This window comes from Mesoplodon bidens, assembly GCF_964165515.1.
Source record: "Mesoplodon bidens genome assembly, chromosome: 9".
Classification (NCBI taxonomy): domain Eukaryota; kingdom Metazoa; phylum Chordata; class Mammalia; order Artiodactyla; family Ziphiidae; genus Mesoplodon; species Mesoplodon bidens.
Genome location: NC_138166.1, coordinates 63,550,333 through 63,571,647, shown reverse-complemented (window position 1 = coordinate 63,571,647; position 21,315 = coordinate 63,550,333). Strand labels below are relative to the sequence as shown.

General features: G+C 42.9%; 1 protein-coding gene across 1 annotated transcript in view; it reads right to left on the bottom strand.

Moving 5' to 3' along the window:
* Positions 1 to 21,315, bottom strand: part of BMPER (BMP binding endothelial regulator) — a 253,019-nt gene that overhangs the window by 108,574 nt on the left and 123,130 nt on the right. Inside the window, 1 exon segment of the mRNA XM_081244842.1 lies at positions 4,559 to 4,658. Coding sequence (XP_081100968.1) covers positions 4,559 to 4,658 — 100 coding nt within the window.

Below are 21,315 nucleotides of genomic sequence, written 5' to 3'. Positions count from 1 at the left end.
GTATTTGAGTCTCTACTCCCTGGATCACATAAAACATCCCTGAAATATTACTTCAATTAAGGACTAAGTTGAGAAGTCAAAGATTAATCATCACTCATCAGATTTATACCCACACTCTTCCTGTAAAAAGGTTAAAAGCAATCTCTATTTATTAGGAGGCCCAATGAAATGCTGGAATACCTATGAGCACATGCTAAATGCTATTCTCAGAATTAGAATTGTTCAAATCAGAGAGACATTTCTGTCTTTTAAGAATTAAAAATAGCTCCACTTCAACTGAGTATTTTCAAATTGTGATAACCTGGTTTGCCTTTTTCCTATCTTTTATAGATGGTTGGACTGGTAGATTGATACATCAGTAGACTGCTGAACAAAAAGACTCTTCAATGAGTTTATCCCCCTGAACAAATGTGACCAATGGCTTGAATTATCCCTCTAGAAAATGTAAATTTTACCTAAAAATATTGGTGTAAAGCTCTTAGCACGGAGCCTGGTACTCGTTAAACACACCCAATAGGTGGCAGATGATAAGTGTTATAATTATTAGAGGTGGTATAATTCAAATATGATCCTGGGCTGTGTCACCCTAAGAGGTGCACTGGGGGACTTCCCCAGCGGTCCAGTGGTTAAGACTCCACGTTTCCACTGCAGGGAGCACGCGTGGGTTCAGTCCCTGGTCAGGGAACTAAGATCCCGCATGTGGCTCAGCGCAGCCAAAAACAAATAAATAAATAAGAGGTGCACTGGGCACTTTGTGTACACAAACCTCTGATGAGGCTATCGTTGAAAATGAGAAAAGAGAGGAAAAGAATGTTGTCATACAAAAGGCAGAGGTACGTTATGTTGTGTGAATGAATCTCGGTCAAGGGAGAATTGAACAGCAAATCAGTGTCCAACGAGCCAATAGTCTAATTAGTCTAAGATTTCAGCATCTAGTAAGCATCCCTCTGTTTCCTTTTTATTCCTTTCTGTCTTCTGTTGTGTGGGTATGTTTCTTTTTACTTTCAAAAAACATACAATCTTACTTTAATCCCAAAGTCATCATGGCTCAAAATAAGATAAAACATTCAAAACAATGGTTCAGAGACTCCATGCATAGCCTAATTTAAGCCATTTCCACATTGTTCTACAGGGGCTTAGCCCAACTGTAAAAGGTCTCATTTGGAAGAATTATGACTTTCAAGTTTCCTAAGACTCGACGTTCCTTTTGTAGTCTGTCTTATGACCACGAACAGACAGAAAAATCTGCATTCAATACAACAGCCATTGTTCATGTGAGAAACCTCTGACTTGACTCAGAATATCCATGATACCAGCTTCAAAGCATTAATCAAGCCTACTTATCTTCAAGGCCAGGCCCCAAACGACACCTCCTCTGTGATGACTTTCCCACTTAGACAGGACACTGCTTCCACCATGACCCACAGCATGAGAATTTCAACAACAGCCAACTGGCTAATTCTATCCCAGGGGCACAAGAACAAGCTGGCAACCCAAGAAGCACACAAATCAGTGGAAATGCCTTTAGTCAGCCATGTCTAAACAATTTTGCTTTGTTCTTAGAATACCTTTGTATTTACTTTAAAAGTAGGGGTGTGTGTGTGTGTGTATACACAGCAGGAAGGCAAACATTGTTAGATGAAGAATTAGCAGCAGAATCCTCCAAAGAGGAGAAAACTGCCTTAGTTTAACAAGATACTTTTATTTGCCAATTTGGTTGTAGAAAGATAAGGCTTCAAGGTATGGCCATGAGAAGCTGGGAAGGAGGAAAATAAATGAGCAGATGTTTTGGAATTGGGGAAAGCAAGCTATAAAAGAAAAGACAGATATTCAAGGAAAAAGTGTGGACAGTAAGGAAAGGAGACTGGAGCCCAAACAAAAGAGGCAAACAGTGAAATTTTCCGGAAGGCAAAATAGCTAAGACCTTTTAAGAACAAAGGGAGCTTAATAGTTCATTTTATGTTATTCACTGTGCTTCCCTGAAAAGTAATCATCCCCATTGACGGTAAACCTTCAGTGAAATCTGCTACGCAAGCCTTGACTCAATAGAACGATAGAATGTGAAAAGACTAGAGGGGGGCTGTCCCTGAAAGGACAAAATGATGTTGAAGAAGGAAGAGGAAGAGGAGGAGGGAAGGGGGAGGGGGAGGAGAGAATAGAGGAAAGAGAAAGGGAACAAAGAGAGAGAAAACAGCAGAAGCAGAAACACAAAGCCAGTGGTGACTAGAGAAAATATAAGCCATCCCCCAAGGATCCCTGGAGATTCTGGCGGGGATGCTGGATAGTCTATTGTATTCATGTGATGGATCAAGCTACTTTTATTTGAATCTTAAAGAGTCTGACCTCAACTAACTCAAGGACCTAAGGATCACATGGAAGAAGCTGACATAAAGTTTAAACAAAAGCCAAAGAGTGTCATGCTCTAGAGACTCTCCATCATGGGTTGTCTCCTTTCAGTTGGTAACATTCGTGCAGCTCTCCATGTCACCAGGGAAGCTGAGTGTGGGCTCAAGAATCACAGAGACTCATGTACAGGTGTCAACTTCATAGCTCAATAGCTGTGCTACCTTCTAGGAATCTACTTCCTTCTCAGTATAATAAAACTAAGAATGGCACCTACAGTACACATCAGAATTCTATACTTAGCACCTGTATGTCACAGCCTCTTGAGAAAATTAAATGAGAAAAAGTATATACAGTGTTTTCACATGGTGCCTAGCACATAGTAATTGCTCAAAAAGTAACAGCCAATCCTCCTTTTTTATTGACTATTATTCATTATTCCCTTCCAAACCTCTCGTTTTTGGCATGTTATCCTCCTGCTTGTTTTTGCCTCTAGAAGTATTGGGTTGGCCAAAAAGTTCCTTCGTTTTTAAAGTAAAAATAAAAGACACATTTTTCATTTTCACCAAGAACTTTATTGAACAACGTATTCACCGTTTTGTTCCACTACCTTCTGCCATTTTTCAGGCAACTTCATAATTCCATCTTCCCAAAACTTTTTATCTTTTTGAGCAAAGAACTGTTCCAGGTGTCTTCCAGGGAACTGAAATTTTTTCCATTAAGGGAATTTTGTAAAGACTGAAATAAATGGAAATCTGAAGATGCAATGTCTGGTGAATACAGTGGATGAATCAGAACTTCCCAGCCAAGCTGTAACAGTTTTTGCCTGGTCATCAAAGAAACATGCAGTCTTGCGTTATCCTGATGGAAGATCATGCGTTTTCTGTTGACTAATTCCAGACGCTTTTCACCGAGTGCTGCTTTCAGTTGGTCTAACTGGGAGTAGTACTTGTTGGAATTAATTGTTGGGTTTTACGGAAGGAGCTCATAATACAGCACTCCCTTCCAATCTCACCATATACATAACCTTCATCACCTTCTTTGGATGAAAACCAGCCTTTGGTGTGGTTGGTGGTGGTTCACTTCGCTTGCCCCATGATCTCTTCCATCCCACATTATTGTACAGTATCCACTTTTCATTGCCCGTCACAATTTGTTTTAAAAATGGAACATTTTCATTACATTTAAGTAGAGAATCACATGCGGAAATACAGTCAAGAAGGTTTTTTTCGCTTACCTTATGTGGAACCCAAACATCAAAGCGATGAACATAACCAAGCTGGTGCAAATGACTTTCAGTGCTTGATTTGGATATTTTGAGTATGTCCTCTATCTCCCGCGTGGTATAACATTGATTGTTTTCAATTTCTCAGTTTGATCGCTATCAACTTCAACTGGTCTACCCTACTGTGGAGCATCGTCCAGCAAGACATCTCCAGCATAAAACTTCACGAACCACTTTTGACACGTTCATGTTACAGCACTTTCTCCATACACTGCACAAATCTTTTTTTTTGCGTTTCAGTTGTGTTTTTACCTTTTTTGAAACAATAAAGCATAATATGCCAAAAATGTTGCTTTTTTCTTCTATCTTCAATATTAAAATGGCTATACAAAAATTCACCAGTTTTGATAAGATTTTTTTTTAAATGCACGCTGATATGACAGCTGTCACAATACAATCTAACAAAAATTTTCGAATGAAGTTAAAGACAACTAAGCACTACTAGAGCCATCATATAGAAAAAAACAAACGAACTTTTTGGCCAACTCAATTACACTATATTCCTCCACGTGTGTTTACTTCACATGCCTTTAAAATACATTCCTACTAAGTGTCAGATGCCCAGTTAAAGATTGTTTCCCAATACTGTTCTCCCCACAAAAATATGTTCCTACTAATCATCATATGTCCAATTAAAGATGGTTTCTTCAATACTGTTCTCCCCACAAGGGGCTATTATCCCAGGTCGTCCAGTGTACCAGGTTTACAGATACATGGGAAGACAAGAGAAAAGAAAGCTCCGTGGAGGCCCAGAAGAGAGACAAACTCTGTACACACCTTACACTCGGGTAATCAGAAGAAGGCATTGTCTCTAAGAAGCCACGAAATAGCACAATTTGAGAACCTCAAGATAACAAAGTGGATGACGACTCTCAGCAGAAACTCCAAGAATAAATTACATTGTTCTTTGACCTGAAAACAGTCACTCACCCAAACATTTGGGGCAGCACTGTCCTGGGGGAATGTGGCTAAGGTGCTGAGGACAGGAGAGAATGGGACAGACTTCTCTCACGCACTGTGTCCTGCCTCCCTGAAGAAAAGAGAAAGAGAAAAAAGCACATTTAGAAAAGTACTTGCATATATATATTGTCTAACCAAGATATCTGGAACAAACCTAGGCCTTTCCTGGTGCTGGGTCACTGGGGTGACTGCTTAGATCTATGCAATTGTCCCCAGGCATCCTCTGATCTTCCCTGTAAGCCCCATGAATGATACCCGTGAGAAGACCGACCACCCCTAAAGAGATGGCCTCAGCATCACCTCTCCCCAGTCACCACCACCTTTCTTTATCTTTTTCCTTCTTAAGACCAGCCAACCATCTCAGTTTGCCTGAGATTTGAGGCTTTCAATACTAAAACCAGGGAAGTCTCAGGCAAACCCAAACAAGTTGGGCTCTCTTTCCAAGCCCAATGCAACAAAGCAACTATTGGGGTTTTACTGAGATGTGTCCTCTTCTGTCCTGCTGACAGCTTCCTCCATGAAGGCTTCCCTCTTGGCCACACCTTAAAGGTGTTGCTAGAGTGGCTCAGCAAGGCTCGGACTTGGGGAAGTTAGCCAATCTGCTGAAAACGGATATACTGAAAGCCAGTGTTCGGAAGAACCATTCCACTGAAGTTGCCCAGCTAACCAAACCTGTTTCGATCAAGTAAGTAGAAGGTTTATGATTATCGATATTAGAAGGACTGGCAGAGCTTTAGCAGCCTTGGAAGATGTTCTAGAGCCTTCAATTCTTTCCCTGCCCCTCATCCTTGACCCTTTCTGTCCTCCAGCATCTATCACCTCTGACATCCATTCCTTTCTTCTCCTCCTCAGCATCCCTCCTTCTCTGCCCGTCAGCATCTCTCGCCTCTCCAGCATGTGAAGATGAGCATACCAACTCCCCCTTCCCTATCCCTCAGCAGGGACGCCTGTTTTTCCAGCCTCAGCAACTTGTAACTGAATCTTCAGAAAGCTGGAGCAGAAAAAAAAAAAAAAAAAAAAAAAGTGCTTTCCAGCCAATTTACATCCAATAACTTTGCAAGGCTCGTGTGAAAACTATCCTGTGCACTATGAATTGCTATCAAATTTGGGAATAATTAAGGTTTTTTCTTTAGAAAAATCAGTAAATTTGGTAGATAGATCACTAGGCAAATGGAATTTCAATGAATTAGCTTCTCTAGGATTTGAGCTAGAAACCAAACTAGTAGATCCTAAAAAGTACCCATTGTCTCAAGCCTGGAATTTTTATCTCGAGAGACCTCAGGAAATGAGGAGCTCACGCTTCAAAGAGTCCTGGGCCTCACAAGGGAAAGATTCCCTCGTGGCGTTTCCTCACACCTTCTCCAGCACTTTCTGTATTAACACCAGACATTAGCCGTCTGGATCCTTCCCGTCCTAGCATACTACTGTCGCCTGTTGTTTCTACTTTCCCTTCCTGTTCTTACCATTTTCATCATGATAGTTTATTTTTTGGTAGGAATGGATGAAAAGGGTAGGGCACGTTATGTCTTTTTAAATATTTATTATTTTTAAGCCACTTTAATGTTGGCTTCTTCCCCAAACCAATAGAAAACACACGAAAATACCACAAAAAGCTCTTCTGTTGTTTTTACATTATTTCCAGATCAGCAAGAATCGCTAAAATCTCCTAGGAATCCCTGGCTGTTCTCAGTGAGGTTCCTCACTCAACTCTGCATAATCCTGAAGTCTGGCCTTTCACCAGACTTCAGAGGCGCATAACCTGAGTCTAGGTCCTACTGTGAGGTCTGCCCCAGCTTATACATAAACCACAAAAGTCAAATCTAGAGGGAGGACAGAATGCTCTCTTTAGCTTTTAATTTCAAAGAAGTTCATCTGCCAGCAACTTCCTAAAATCATGAAGCCTTGGGCCACAAGAGGTTGCCTGGGTGTCAGCTTCTCTTAGGTGCACAGAGAATGTATTCTTTTCATGGATATTCTCTGTTCTTGTTGGATAAGCATCTATTTTTCAACCATATTTTAAAATTAAAATTTAAGAAAAATATTGCATAACTGCATAGCCGTTAACTTGTCCAACACACTGGAAAGCTGGCCAAAGACTGTGTGTACTCCAGTAATTTTCCTTACAATGAGGTCAAAGAGCGAATTTTGCATACATAATACAACTGCAGTTTGTGTTTCCCAAGAGTCTGTTAAAGTAACTTGAACTCCAATCTGGGTTTGCTGATTTGGTCAGGTTTTATTTTGTTTGGGTTGCAGTATTGTAGCATAGCCCAAGTCCCAAGGCTGCATTCCAATTAATACCTCCAAAGAAAGTCCCAGGCCCTTTCGGCTCACAACCTGCTTCTGTGATTTCAACTCAGCAGGGACTCTGGTTAAACTATAAGCTGGGGCTCTGCTGTAAACTAAGAAAGTTAAAATAGCAGAAATAAATATTTCTGGTTCTGAAAATGTACTAATTCCTATTGTAACCGCACTAACTCAGGCTCTATCAGATTATCGCCATCGCTTTCTAATTGGCTTCCCTGCCTCAACTCTCCTGCACTAAACCATCCTGGGAGGTTCAATATCTCCAAGACTCCTTTCCAGCATCCAACCATTGTTTCATTCTTTGATCAAAGATTTATTCAAGGTCCACCATATGTTGGGGATACAGCAGTGAATATAACATACAAAAATCATTCTTTATGGAGCGTGCCCCCATGCTAAGCTGGAAGATGACTTACCACTGCATTCAGGAGGAAGTTCAGCCCACTTAAGCTAAAAGTCAATGTAGAAGTGAGTATGTATGTGTAGAATTCTTTTTCTCCTGACACAGAGCCCACCTACATTCCTCAGACTCCCTTGCAGCTAGGGGTGGTCAACGGGAGGTAGATGGAAATAATGTAAAACACTTCCAGACCTGACTCATAAAAATCTCTCCCATTCAAAGCACCATGCTCTCACTTTCTCTCCCAACTGGAAGGAGAGCCAGCTGAATGGTGAGAGCAGCAAGAACCTTGCAACAAAGTGAAAGAGCCTGCTTCTCTGAGTCACCATATGGAAATCTACCCACTAAACACATGCAAGGAACTGTTAAATGAGCAAGAAATAAATTTTATTTTGTTAAAACACGCAGATGCATTAGTTCTTCGTTACTGCAGTTAGGCTACTTTGTCAAGATACCCCATAATCTTCTCTCCCATCTCCTTTCCTCCCAACACCAACACAGAGAGGGTTCCTGTGTATCTTGTTTCTTTCCTGTCCCCAAGCACATCTTATGCCTTCTATCTTCTTTCTACATGCCTCTTTCCCTGTCTCCCACATCATTAACCCCTATGGAAATCGGGCTTCACTCAAGGTCTATTTCACACCTCTTCTCATCTGTGAAGTCTTCTAGATGCCTTCATTTCCCAGTAACCTCCTCCATCTTCCCATACCTCTTCATTTCTCATCTGTACTCCTGTATTTTTGACACATACATAAACGTTTAACCCTGAGAGACAACACTGGTTTTGCCTCTAAGCTAGACTATGGTATGGGCAGGAACCAGTCCTTTGAGCCTAATATCTTTCAAGAGAGTAATGGGGGCTTCCCTGGTGGTGCAGTGGTTGAGAGTCTGCCTGCCGACACAGGGGACACGGGTTCGTGCCCCGGTCCGGGAAGATCCCACATACCGCGGAGTGGCTGGGCCCGTGAGCCATGGCCGCTGAGCCTGCGCGTCCAGAGCCTGTGCTCCGCAACGCGAGAGGCCATAACAGTGAGAGGCCCGCATACCGCAAAAAAAAGAGAGTAATGGGCTCAAGGAAGCATCTCAGTAAAAATTCGTTGAACGAAATGAAAAGCCGCCACACAGAATGAGCTCCAGAATCCAGATGAATTTTTCAGAGCACTTTAACTACAGGGTGCTGATCAGATGGCAGAGTTCAGGGCTGTTGGCATCCCCTTACCTTTGTATCTCCTTGGGTTTTGAATATTTTGGGTACCAATTAAATGTTGGTGCTGATACTTCAAAAAGCAACACTCAACTTCAATTTGTAAAGCTGGTAGGATTCTTAGTATCCCATGTTTTTGTCAAATGTTTGAAAATTTCTAAATGGTTAAAATGCATAGGGACTAATGACTATTCCCATCTGGTCAACAAGAAAAGGCAAGCTAGGAACTTCCACCATACTGGTGAGATACAATTTTCACCATTTGCCACTCCTTGAGAAGGCAAGTGGTCCTTTGTTCTAATTACATATGTGGGTGCTTCTCCAAAAGTAGCTGTTTTTAAAAGAAAGACATGAAACTTGTTCCAGGTCTATTTTCTTATTTTTGTTTTAGCTGATTTAGTCAAGAACACAATTGCTCTGTGTCAAAGTTTACCCTAGAGCAAGAGTTCTGTTGTGTAATAAAAAAAAAAAATCTATCTTCCTGAATATAGTGATGAGTGCAAGATGATAAAACCACAGCCATGTGCATGCAGGATGCTTCTCCCACCCCTGAGGGCTGCTGAGAATTGGGGGCTGGAAACCTTTCTGTAGCATGTGACATGGCACTCATCCCTTGACCGGGAAACAGAGTGTGGGCCCCTAATGGGAGGCGGGGGGAAGCACAGCAGTGCATTGCTAACTGGTTACAACCAATCAGCTACACTCAACCACATTCTGGAGAAGTTTTTTCCCAATGTGCAGTTGCTTGAAGAAAATGGACTTCTCCATTGATTCTAGATAAACATGGGGAAAACGGGAGAGAAAAACTGGAGGGGTTAGTGTAGCGGAGAAATACATCTTGGGTGCAAAGAGTTCGTGTGTGACCCATAACTCGGACATCATAATAGCCAGTGGTATAAAGCTGCCTTGTGAGCAGAGTACCACCTCTGAATTCCAGGTTCGGTCAAAAATCTTTCCCCAAAGAAATGGATGTCCGTATCCATGCCTCTCTTCAACCTGGAAATTTATTTTGGTAAAGTTGCGGAGCATGACAATTACTCCAGGGGTAAAGGACTTGGTATTTGGCTTCCCCTGTTCTTGGCCAGTGCAGAACAGGAAATCCAAGCAGAAGAGAGGCAGCAGGAGAGCTGTGAGGCTGAGGGAGCAGAAGTAGAGTGGACAAAGGCAGAGAGGTCAACTGCAAATTAGAGTGGGTGATAAGCCCACTATGATGGGAGAGAGAGAGAAAGAGAAAGGTATACATAGATACACACACACTACATAGGCATGTATGTATACACCACATGGCATAATAATTTGTGTGGGAGGTTGTGAGACTTACCCACTAGACTATGGCTTTTCAACCTTGGCATTATTGATGTTTTGAGTCAGATAAGTCGTTGTTTCAGGAGGCCATTGTGTGCATCGTAGGATGTTTAGCAACATCCCTGGCCTCTGTTCACTAGATGCCAGTATCTCCCTTCATCCCCTGGTTGTTATAAACAGGAACGTCTCCAGACACTGCCAAATGTCCCTGGGGGACAAAATCAATTCCAGTTGAGAACGACTGCACTAGACCAATGTTTTTGCAAGCCACAGTCCAGGAATCTGCATTTTTAATAACTTTCCCAGCTGAGCTGGATGCTGCTGTCCAAGGCACTGCATTTTGCAAATGCCTCACTAACAGGAGCTTCCAGCAAGCAGGGATTAAGGCTTATTTCTCTTGTGAGTTTCTCCAGCAGCTAGTACACATCATAGCTTGTAACATGTGATCAAGACACGTGTTCTGAATGATGGAGAACATTTTTCAGGTGGAGGAGTTCTCTCTGAGAGAAGAATCGGGCCCCATTTCACCTCTCTGGTAGCTGAAGGCCAATTTTATTCAGGCTTGTGGAGGAAGAGGGCAGGAGGGAAGGAATGGGAGACTGTGATGGATGGGGTTGAATTGTGCTTCTCCAAGGCATCTGTGCTGAGTCCGACTCAGCCTTTATCATCACCATCTGTGTGGATCCTGGAGACGTTCTAGCCCGAGAAGCTGAACATTATGCTATGCATGGGTTTTTGTTTCCAAGTCATAAAACAAAACTCAACTTCGATTCTACACAGAGAGTCAAGGATATGTCAGCAAAGCTTGGCCAAGACATTTATTTTGTCCCATGAAAATCTTGTGCAAACAATGACCCCTGAGAGGTGCCCACTGGGCTGATAAAAACAAAAACCTTTTTTTTCCTTCACAGTCAGAAAATCAAGACCTTCTTTAAGAATCGGCCTGAGCCAAATTCCTTTTATTTTTCCCATCAATTAATGTTTCTAAGTCCAATTGTATTGTTGTTCATATTGTTGTTTTGGTTTCCTACTGATGCTGTAACAAATTACCATACAGACTTAGTGACTTAAAACAGCACACATTTATAATCTCACAATTCTGGAGGTCAGAAGTCTGAAATCAATTTCACTGGGCTGAAATCAAAGCGCCGGCAGGGTTGCATTCCGTCTATAGACTCTAGGGAAGAATCTGTTTCCTCGTCTCTTCTGGCTTCTAGGCGCTGCCTGCCTTCCTTGGCTCATGGCCTCCCTTCTCCGTCACCAAAGCCGTCAGTGTAGCATCTTCAAATCTCTCTCTGACCCTGGCCCTTGCTTCTGTTACCACATCTCCTCTGACTCTGACCCTCCTGCTTCCCTTTTATAAGGAGGCCTGTAAAAAGGGCCCATCCAGATAATCCAGGATAATCTCCCCATCTCAAAATCCTTAATCATATCCACAAAATCCCTTTGACCATATAATGTGACAGTCACAGGTTTGGGAGATTAGGATGTGGACATCTTGGCAGTCAGGGAGCCATTATTCTGCCTAACAAAATTATTATTAAAGAAATGACATTTAATTTCACTGTACAGTCCCAGATGTAATATTCCAGGTCTAATGTCACTACAACACACTAGAATAACCTGTTCTATCAGCCTTTCCCTCACTGAACAAGCCAGTTTTTCCCATGTTTTTCAGAAAGGAAAAGAAAGCCAGGAATCTCAATTTAAACCCCGGTCATATGATTGTTGAACTGAACAAGTTCATCACTTCCTGTGTGTTCTTCTTCCTATGCTCATCTCTAGTTATTTCATTCTACCTTTGAAGGTCACCTTTGAAGGTGACATCCAATCCAGACAATTTGATTTTCTCACCTTATTCACTCTCTCCTTGTTGTCACAGGCCGCGATCGTAAGTGCTGCTGGACGTCTTCAGGAGCAACTTTTTTTTCTTTTTTTTTTTTTTTTGCAGTACGCGGGCCTCTCACTGTTGTGGCCTCTCGCGTTGCGGAGCACAGGCTCCGGACGCACAGGCTCAGCGGCCATGGCTCACGGGTCCAGCCGCTCCGCGGCATGTGGGATCTTCCCAGGCCGGGGCACGAACCCGCATCCCCTGCATCGGCAGGCAGACTCTCAACCACTGTGCCACCAGGGAAGCCCCAGAAGCAACTTTTTGGTGTTAAGGAAGGAGGACACCCACCCTGTTTGCCAACAGGTCTCTTCAGGGCCCTTAAACTGAAGTTCCCACCAAATTGTATGACATGTCACCCTCTGGTCCATGCCAGTGAGCCCTGCAGGAACTTGAGTGTCCTCTGATGGCCAGACAGATGACTCCCAGAGAGTTTGACTGTGTTCATCCTATCCAGAGATACTTGCAGGGAATTACAGAGAAACTCCTGCATGGCCTCAGCTGGGTGGGGGTGGTGGGTTGTGTGGTACCACAGCCAGGCCACCCCTGCTGCCAGCTCAAGGCTTATTTTCAGCAGCTGCCCAGGTGAGCAGGCCCAGCCCAGCTGTGGAGACAGCAGTGGACTTCAAGGGCCCACGGAGGCGGAGTCAAAGGTCATAATTTTGTGAAATAAATATTAGAGTCATAAATAAATAGGTGGTGTAAATGTGTTTATTATTTCTTCACTAACACCGTTTTCAAAGGGGGTTTCCGTTTTGTGTTTGCTTAAGCCTCATATTTAAAGGTAAAATTCATGTCTTCCTCTTTGAGTCCTTGTTCTTAGCTCTTTCTTGTCACTTAGCTGAATGGCAGGGCTTTGTTTTGTTTGTTTGTTTGTTTGTTTTTAATGTTCCTGCGTTGAAAAAGAAAATTTCAAACTTCTTCCTCTTCCCCAAACACAGCTTTCCACGCAGACAGACACACAAGTCACTGATAAGACTGGAATACTGTCAGAGGCAAATTCCAACTGGTTGGGGGTTTCCACAAATATTTTACTCCTTTCTTTGTCGATTATAGAAGCAGGAAGATAAGACCACCCTAGAGGACCGAGATCTCTGAGCAAATGCCCTGAAACATGAGGGATAAGGAAAGAAAGCCCTGGGAATTAGAGCAGATTTGCCAGCCCTGGTTCGTTTGGTGTCTGCAGGTAGGTACTGAAGGCTGAGGGACAGTTGGGAGCAGAAGTGATCTGCCCTGAAGGATGCGATGCCTCTTTCCAGGGCTCAGTGAGCAAAGAGGTAGGACTTGCTGATAAGGGCCCTGAGAATCTGGCCCTGCCTTACTGGCAAGCATGGGGGTTCCCTCTCTGAAACAATCAATAAATAAACAAACAAATCCACAGGAGAACACCCTCCTGATGTTTCAGATTCCCAGAGACCTCCCAGACCACCCCGGTAGGACATTTCTCAACTGCCATCCAAAGAAAAAAAAAAAACAGCAAAAGAAAGAAAGAAAAGGAGCCCTTTTCCTTTTCTTGCCATTTTTATCAGAGTTCAGCCTTTCATCATCACGTAGGTAGTCAAAGCTGTTACAAGCCTACTGCTGACACGTCAAACGCTTTATCTACAGTCTGGCCCAACTCCAGGGAGATGAAAAGCACGATCATTCAGAACTCACACCTCCTGTGAGTTATGAGCCATTCCTGAAAGGAAGGAAATAACACCATTGTGCAGGAGAAAGGGCATTTTTCACGTTCCCCAGGCTGTCTACACCGCAGCAAAGCTGGATATGCAATAAGGAGGAAGCCATACGAAAGCCTCTGACGGACGCAAGCGTCTCTAGAAATACTGACCCACAGACAGAAACCCAAGCATTGCTGATGGACTGCTCCTCTAAAACCTTTCCGTTGACCTTTAAGTTTTGGCCACCAGAAATACTTTATGGATACCACATGCTTCGTATATTGTTTTATTTTGTTTCCACAATCTTTCGTTTGGATTTTGGCATCATTTGCCCAAACTGGGTTGAGAGTTCACTGAGGGTAGAAGCTATGTTCATCTTTCTTCTGACTTTCTCAAGTACTTCTGTCTTTCTCAAGTACTTCTGTCTTCCCAGCTCCACAGCGAGACCACAGTAACGTCAGAAGTGTTTGGTTTTCAGTTAAACACCTACTTGTTGGGTTGACAGTTAAAACTGGAATAACTCAAAAAAGTTTGTGCTCCAGTAATGTTTCCTAAGGCCCCAAAATATCTGTTGCCTTGAAATAAACTAATCTTAATTAAGATAAATTTGGATCCCCTTATTGTATTGACAAAATGAGACTTAGAAGTCTTTGAGATATTTCATAAATATAGTATGACTGAACACACTACAGAAAAATAAGATTACATTTAAACTTTGTTTTAATTTCTGAATAGCAATTGATGAGGCACAGCATTTTGGCTTTTGTTCATCCATGCAACACACATTTGAGTGTCTGTAACGTTAGACACTGTGGTCTTTAAATGAAAATTTTCAGAATCTCCATTCAATATCATTACTATGTGCAGTTCTCTACTTTGTATCAAGTGATACAAATTTCCCTAAAATTCTAACAAAATCTAAAATGCCATGAGTACAATAATCATGGAGTCCAATAAACACTCTGGCCTCCATCAGGGGACACTGTCCAGGGAGACTAGAGGTTACTGGAACTATTCATTCAAACTAGTGATGCCCCCTGGGTACTGGTCTTGTCAACCAATTCTAAGTTTGTGTTTTGAGACAATCAGGCTGTAACTCAATCTTGGCAAGCTTTTGGGATAACAGCAATCTAGGCCCAATATGATCGAAGGAAATGCGTACAAGCTGTTGGAAACAGCTGTGATGGAGGGCTCCCAGCTCGTGTTCTGACATGTTTGGGCAAGTCCAGTGAAAAAGAGAGGTTCACCTGTTTGTCTTCTTGTGATAGCAAACCCCATCTTAAGGGAGGAAGAGATGCAGCACAACAGAATCCCCTAGTTACAGAAGGAAGGTATTACTGTAAACATAGCTTGGCATCTGTCACTCAAGTCATCCCAAGTCCACTGCCATGGATGTCCATGTTGGTCCTGGGGAAGAAAGATGCTGAAAGTAAAGCCTAAAAGAACTGTGAATTATTCAAGTACAGGCCCACTGATTTGGGATTCCTATAATTGAGTAAAATACACAAAAAGGAAAATGGAATTGATCCTTCTTTCCCACTTCCCCTCCACACTGCTTGTCGTTGGAGGCCTCCAGGATATTAGTGGTATTGTGTAATTCAAGAGGGGGTAAGCAGTATCTATGCCAGGCTGAGAATCAAAGTGCCTGGAAAAATGGTGGCAATGCCAAACAGAGGGGACAATGGCAGACAGACATGGGAGAAGATGGAATCTTGTCCAGCACAGAAAAGAGATATTTCCTCTATTACTTTCTAGGAAGGCTGGCCATCTTCCTAGAAAGATGATCAGTGTGGGCAATATCTAGTATAAAATAGCACCTATAAACAAAGCATAGGTATATTCTCTGGCAAATGGACTCATATATTGGCCAGGCAGAAAGAGGAAGTGTTTGGCCTCTTGTAGAAACAATGAATTATGTTAAATCGAGCTTCTCCTGGAATAATCTTAGGTGACATTCAGAAGCATTGTCTTATAGTCCTGGCCAGAACATGCTTCAGAGAAGCCAGAAGAGAGTAGGTACCTCAGAGAGGCAGCAGCTGGGTGAACACTTTACCAGGTCATGTACGAGGTCTGCGTGGACAGCAGCTCTGTAACAATACGACAATATGCCTAGCAACCCCCGAGGTTTTTAATCTCAGAAGGATGAAGAACAATAGATGGGACAGGTCAAATCCTTAACCCTAGTAAAAGGAATGGAAAAAAAGTTCTACCTGAGCAACACGATTAGTACCTTATTTCAGAAAATGATACAGAAAAGACAGCAGTTCAGGCAATAGCTAGGACAAAAGTTCAGGGGCTTGCTGGAACTACCCTAAATGCTTCAGTGAAAACCAAGGACAGTTTCCATGGTTCCTGTGAAGCTAATGGCAGAAGAGTGGAAGGCCACCTTTGATTGGAATTCAGGGGAAGGCCGATCCACTTAAAATACCTGTCAGGACTTTAGCGGTGAGTGGACCAGAGACAAGCAACTCAGAACACACACACAGGGGCTCTCTTTAAAGACCAGTACTGAAGAGGAATATTTGAGGAGTAAATGTCCAAGACTCAGGGAGGCAGTGTTTCAGAAATACCGACCATTTCAGGGACTTCCTTGGTGGTGCAGTGGTTAAGAGTCCGCCTGCCAGTGCCGGGGACAGGGGTTCGAGCCATGGTCCGGGAGGATCCCACATGCCGTGGAGCAACTAGGCCCATGTGCCACAACTGCTGAGTCTGTGCTCTGGAGCCTGCGAGCCACAACTACTGGGCCCGTGTGCCACAACTACTGAAGCCCACGTGCCTAGAGCCAGTGCTCGACAACGGGAGAGGGCACCACAGTGGAAAGCCCGTGCACCGCAATGAGGAGTGGCCCCTGCTCGCTGCAACTAGAGGGGGCCCACAGGCAGCAACAAAGACCCACACAGCCAAAAATAATTTTTTTTTTTTTTTTTTTTTTTTTTTGCGGTACGCGGGCCTCTCACCGTTGTGGCCTCTCCCGTTGCGGAGCACAGGCTCTGGAGGCGCAGGCTCAGTGGCCGTGGCTCACGGGCCCAACCGCTCTGCGGCATGTGGGATCTTCCCAGACCGGGGCACGAACCCGTGTCCCCTGCATCGGCAGGCGAACTCTCAACCGCTGCGCCACCAGGGAAGCCCCAAAAATAAAATTTAAAAAATAATAATAAAAAAAGAAATATCCACCATTTTATTATACCAGGTCAACTAGAGGATGATGGCAGTGTCTTGAAAACAAGCAGATTAAGTGAAAGTTTACATACTGAAGGTGGAACATCCAGCCCTTTTTTTTTTTTTTTTTTTTTTTTTTTTTTTTTTTTTGCGTTACATGGGCCTCTCACTGTTGTGGCCTCTCCCGTTGCGGAGCACAGGCTCCGGACGCACAGGCTCAGCAGCCATGGCGCACGGACCCAGCCACTCCGCAGCATGTGGGATCTTCCCAAACCGGGGCGCGAACCCGTGTCCCCTGCATCGGCAGGCGGACTCTCAACCACTGCGCCACCAGGGAAGCCCCAATCCAGCCCTTTTTTGACCAGGAAATCTAGAAGGTCACTTTTTAAATTGATCTATGCTATGTATAAAGAGCTTCATCAACTACTAAAGTTTGGATGCCAAGGTCAGAAAACTGATATAAACAAGTAGCTCAAACTATATGACCAACTCATGACAAGAACATTCCTAGTTCAGATTGGTTGAATACATTTTTAATCTGAAGAGTGTCTGGCATATTCTCAATTGTGTAGATTATAGATAATGCCTTTGCAGTGAAGGATTTCCCTTAATTTTTACATAAGATATAAAATTTTATGTGTTCAAAGTAACTATCTGATAAGGTCTGTTCAGGGACTCTGTGAGTGAGACACCAAAACAAAATGTTTCCACCTCCCCTCCAAAAATTGCGAAGGTGGAAAATACACTTACATTTATGTTGTACATTTTACTTAAAATACATCTTGTGTGGGGCTTCCCTGGTGGTGCAGTGGTTGAGAGTCCGCCTGCTGCTGCAGGGGACACGGGTTCGTGCCCTGGTCCGGGAAGATCCTACATGCCGCGGAGCGGCTGGGCCCGTGAGCCTTGGCTGCTGAGCCTGCGCGTCTGGAGCCTGTGCTCCGCAACGGGAGAGGCCACAGCAGTGAGAGGCCGGCGTACCGAAAAAAAAAAAAAAAAAAAAATCTTGTGCAAAAACATACACTCATGTGCAATGACTATTTTGTGTTTTTGTGCTGGGAAGATGTTTCCAGTGGTTTAGGACAAAGACTATGATCCACTGACCTTCTAACTGGTTTAGCCTGAGGTAGCCTTTAGGCTCAAGTCTCACTCCCTCTTTTGCAAACCCTCCCAGGGAGACTAAGTTTGAAGTCACAAATGGCCCATTCTCTGGGATCAATTCTGCCTAGAAAATGGTTGCCCTCATTTAATGAAATATGCTATGGGCAACCACAAAATCCATAGTCCTCAAAGGGTCTAATAAGTTTTACTTTCAAAAACAGAGAAGTTCTTAACACTTGCAAATGAAAGGAGCAGTATTGCACCAAAACTGTGCATAGCAAATATTTTAAATGATTCTCTTCACAAACATTCCTAACTCCAAAGGGTAACAGGAATGAAGGAGGAGAGCCTCAGATACACATGTATCCCAATGTTTTGGGCAAAAGACTGCAAACCCTAATGAAGAGGCCATTTCCTTCATCGAATACTTAGATGTGAGGTCTCTGCACTGAAACAGTCTCTCAGAACTCCAAATCTGATCTATTATTAGAGTTGTAGAACTAACAATATCCATGCATGTGGAAATGATACCAAATTCCTCCTGATAATGGGTGATGAATCAAAAATCTGGGGGAAAGGGCTTCCCTGGTGGCGCAGTGGTTGAGAGACTGCCTGCCGATGCAGGGGACACAGGTTCGTGCCCTGGTCTGGGAAGATCCCACATGCCGCGGAGTGGCTGGGCCCGTGAGCCATGGCCGCTGAGCCTGCGCGTCCGGAGCCTGTGCTCCGCAACGGGAGAGGCCACAACAGTGAGAGGCCCACGTACCGCCAAAAAAAAAAAATCTGGGGGAAAATAATGACTTTTTAAATGTTTATGAAATCCTAGTTCATGAAGGCATGAACCTTCACTGCCTCTCTGTGCCTAAGCTCAGTACAAACACGGGAAGTTTCCAGAGTCTAAATTTAGAAGGAAAACTGGAAACCCACATGGTTCAAAGGAACAAATCCTGGGGTTAAGGGCCCCCTCCCACCCCGGTTGATCCCATACTACTTTGCACTCAATTTACTTTACTTCTCTAAGTTTCAATTTCTTCATCTGTAAATTAGAAAAAAACAACAGTGCCCACTCTCACAAGTTCATATAAAGAATAAGATGATGGAGGTAAAGGTTTTAGCTCAGTGTCTGGTACACAAATAAGTGCTCATTAAATGCTTAGTCCTTACGAATACATAGGGTCAAATTAATTTTAAATCCCAGCCAGCTCCATAAATTAACAAATGTGTGACCTTGGGCAGTTTATTTAATCTGAGTCTTGGTTATTTAGTGAATGGCATTTACTAAACAATGCCATTTTCCTTACAAAGCTATTGTGAAAATTTTACAAGTGAATGTACTTGAAGTGTCTTGCAGAACTTAATCTATAAAAGTTGCTGATAAAAATGAACCTTTGGCACCCTCAACCCCACCCTGCTCTCTTTAGGATTAGCCATTCAAAGTATGTTTCACTGGCCCAGAGAACAGGGCTGCGAAAGGTACAGGGCTGCGAAAGGTACAGGGCTGCGGTGACTTTTCCTCTGAATTAGTTGGAGAACATTTGTGTTTTCCTTGGCACCAGGAACACATGGAGTAGTCTTTGGGGTGCACAGTAGTGTATGCATCGCCCATGTATTTGCATAAAATTTCAAAGCACTTTCTTGACATATGCAGTATGACAGCCTCTGTCACAATGTATTTATATAAGTTCTGTGCGGATTTTATAAAATAAACTTGCAAATGTTTGTTTTCCTAAGGAGGGGTGTGTTTGGGGGTTGGTAGGGATAATCATTTCATCTCCCTCTAGAAGGTAATACATGCTGGCATGCTCCCTTGCTCCATGATCACACATAGGCTGGTGTTCACTATGAATACGTGAGGCAACCCCACAGATATAGTAGGTCACTGTACAACCATTTTAAAAATGCTTTTTCTGTAAAAAACAGCATTGATGGGCGCCATAACCACAATCCACCTGAGGTCTAGAGGGAAGGATAAGAATTGGCTGTGATTTCTAGCACACTGAATCCCGCAGGCAAATTGTCATACCCCCAGCTGGCTGTCCATCTTTCCAATGAAGGAGTTAGCCAGATGTGAAAGACAATGGCAATTCCTTACCAACATTTACCTCACACCAACACGCCAACATTTACCTCAGCCTTCTTTCAGACCACTGGAAGGATTTTCTGGATTGGCCAAATCTCTCCATCAAAAGTATCAAGGTAATTGATATTCAATTATCTCCTATACCATTTCCTAAACTAGTACTTTGTGGAATCCTGTTTCATAAGAGGTTAACTAGGGGTTCCATGACATGAGACTCCTGCCAAGAAATGAGTAAGGTTGTGTTAAACAAAGTTAAATAGGATTTTTTATTGCAGGTCTTTTCTTATCCTGTAATTCATATGAATAGTCAACAGGGAGAATATAGGAGACGGTTTCTCAAGCTTATTTGACCACAGAACCCTTTTGTCATGGCACCTGGACATATTCTGGTACAATATAAGGAGGAAAACAATTTGGAAAATGCTAGTCAACTTCAACTTACTACTGCATGTCTATCCTAAGAATTTACAGCTATAGAATCCTTCCTCCTTGTTGCAAATTTCTTGATGACAATTTTAGGTTAAACAAGTCCTTATATTGAGCAATCAGTATTCCTTAATTGAACAACCAATTCTACTCCCCAAAGCCTTCCCCTCCATAATTACTATATTAAATCATATGCTCTTCAAATTCAATTTAAGATTTAATTTTTATAGATTCCAAAACCACACTGACAGTGTCTGTTGGTTGGTTGGTTTTGTTGATTTTTTTCAGGATTATCTTGATTTTTTTCAGAACTTTTATACATGTTACAATAGAAAAACAAGAATTCTAGGCTTCAACATGGCTCTTTTCCAGTTCTGTAAACCAGGTCACCCTACCAATGTCTGGTATTTCGAAAATATTTATAAATACCATAGTAGGAAAACTCCATCTCCCACAGCCTCTGAAAACATAGCTGGCTACAAATTCCCCAGGCATGCTCTGTGGGCTATGTGGTTTCCATGACTTTAAAAGGGGTATTTGTAGGATATGTTGAGGAATATTTCAGCCATGTCTTTCTTGTCTTTTTTTTTTTTTTTTTTTTGCCTAGCAAACTTGCCCCCCAATCCCTGCCTCTGGGTGGCCTTAAAAAAGTGACACGTTGTAAACAAATAGAACCCTGATAGATTCCTCTGTAGGTGGTAATGGCAGAAACAAGGATCCAAGGAAAGGCCATGTTTACTCTGTAGCTCCCTTTCAGTGGGACCTCATGGGACCACAAGGGAGGCTGTGACAGCCCTGAACTGGGTTAGGCCAAGGAGCTACTTAAACAGAGTAAAACAAGGCAGGAGCTTTGAGGATCATGCAAGGACACCAGGCTGGGATCAGCCAGAAGGATCAGCACCCTTCCCAGGGCCTCTCCTCCACTGTATCAAAGAGGCAGGGGTCAAAAGAGCATGAATTTCACACCCATCTCTAGCCCCTCATTGCCCCGATATTGAAATTAAAATAATAATATCAACAAGATGTTATTTTTAGAAAGTATGAAAGGTTTGAAGCAGCTTCCTCATTAATCTATTTTCACTGTTACTCGTGACCTTCAAATTTGTCTCAACGAGCACACAAGTTTTACATCTACAGTCAAGGACTGTCTCTTTTGTTCACCACTATATTCCCAGTGTCTACCACAATGTCTTTTTAAA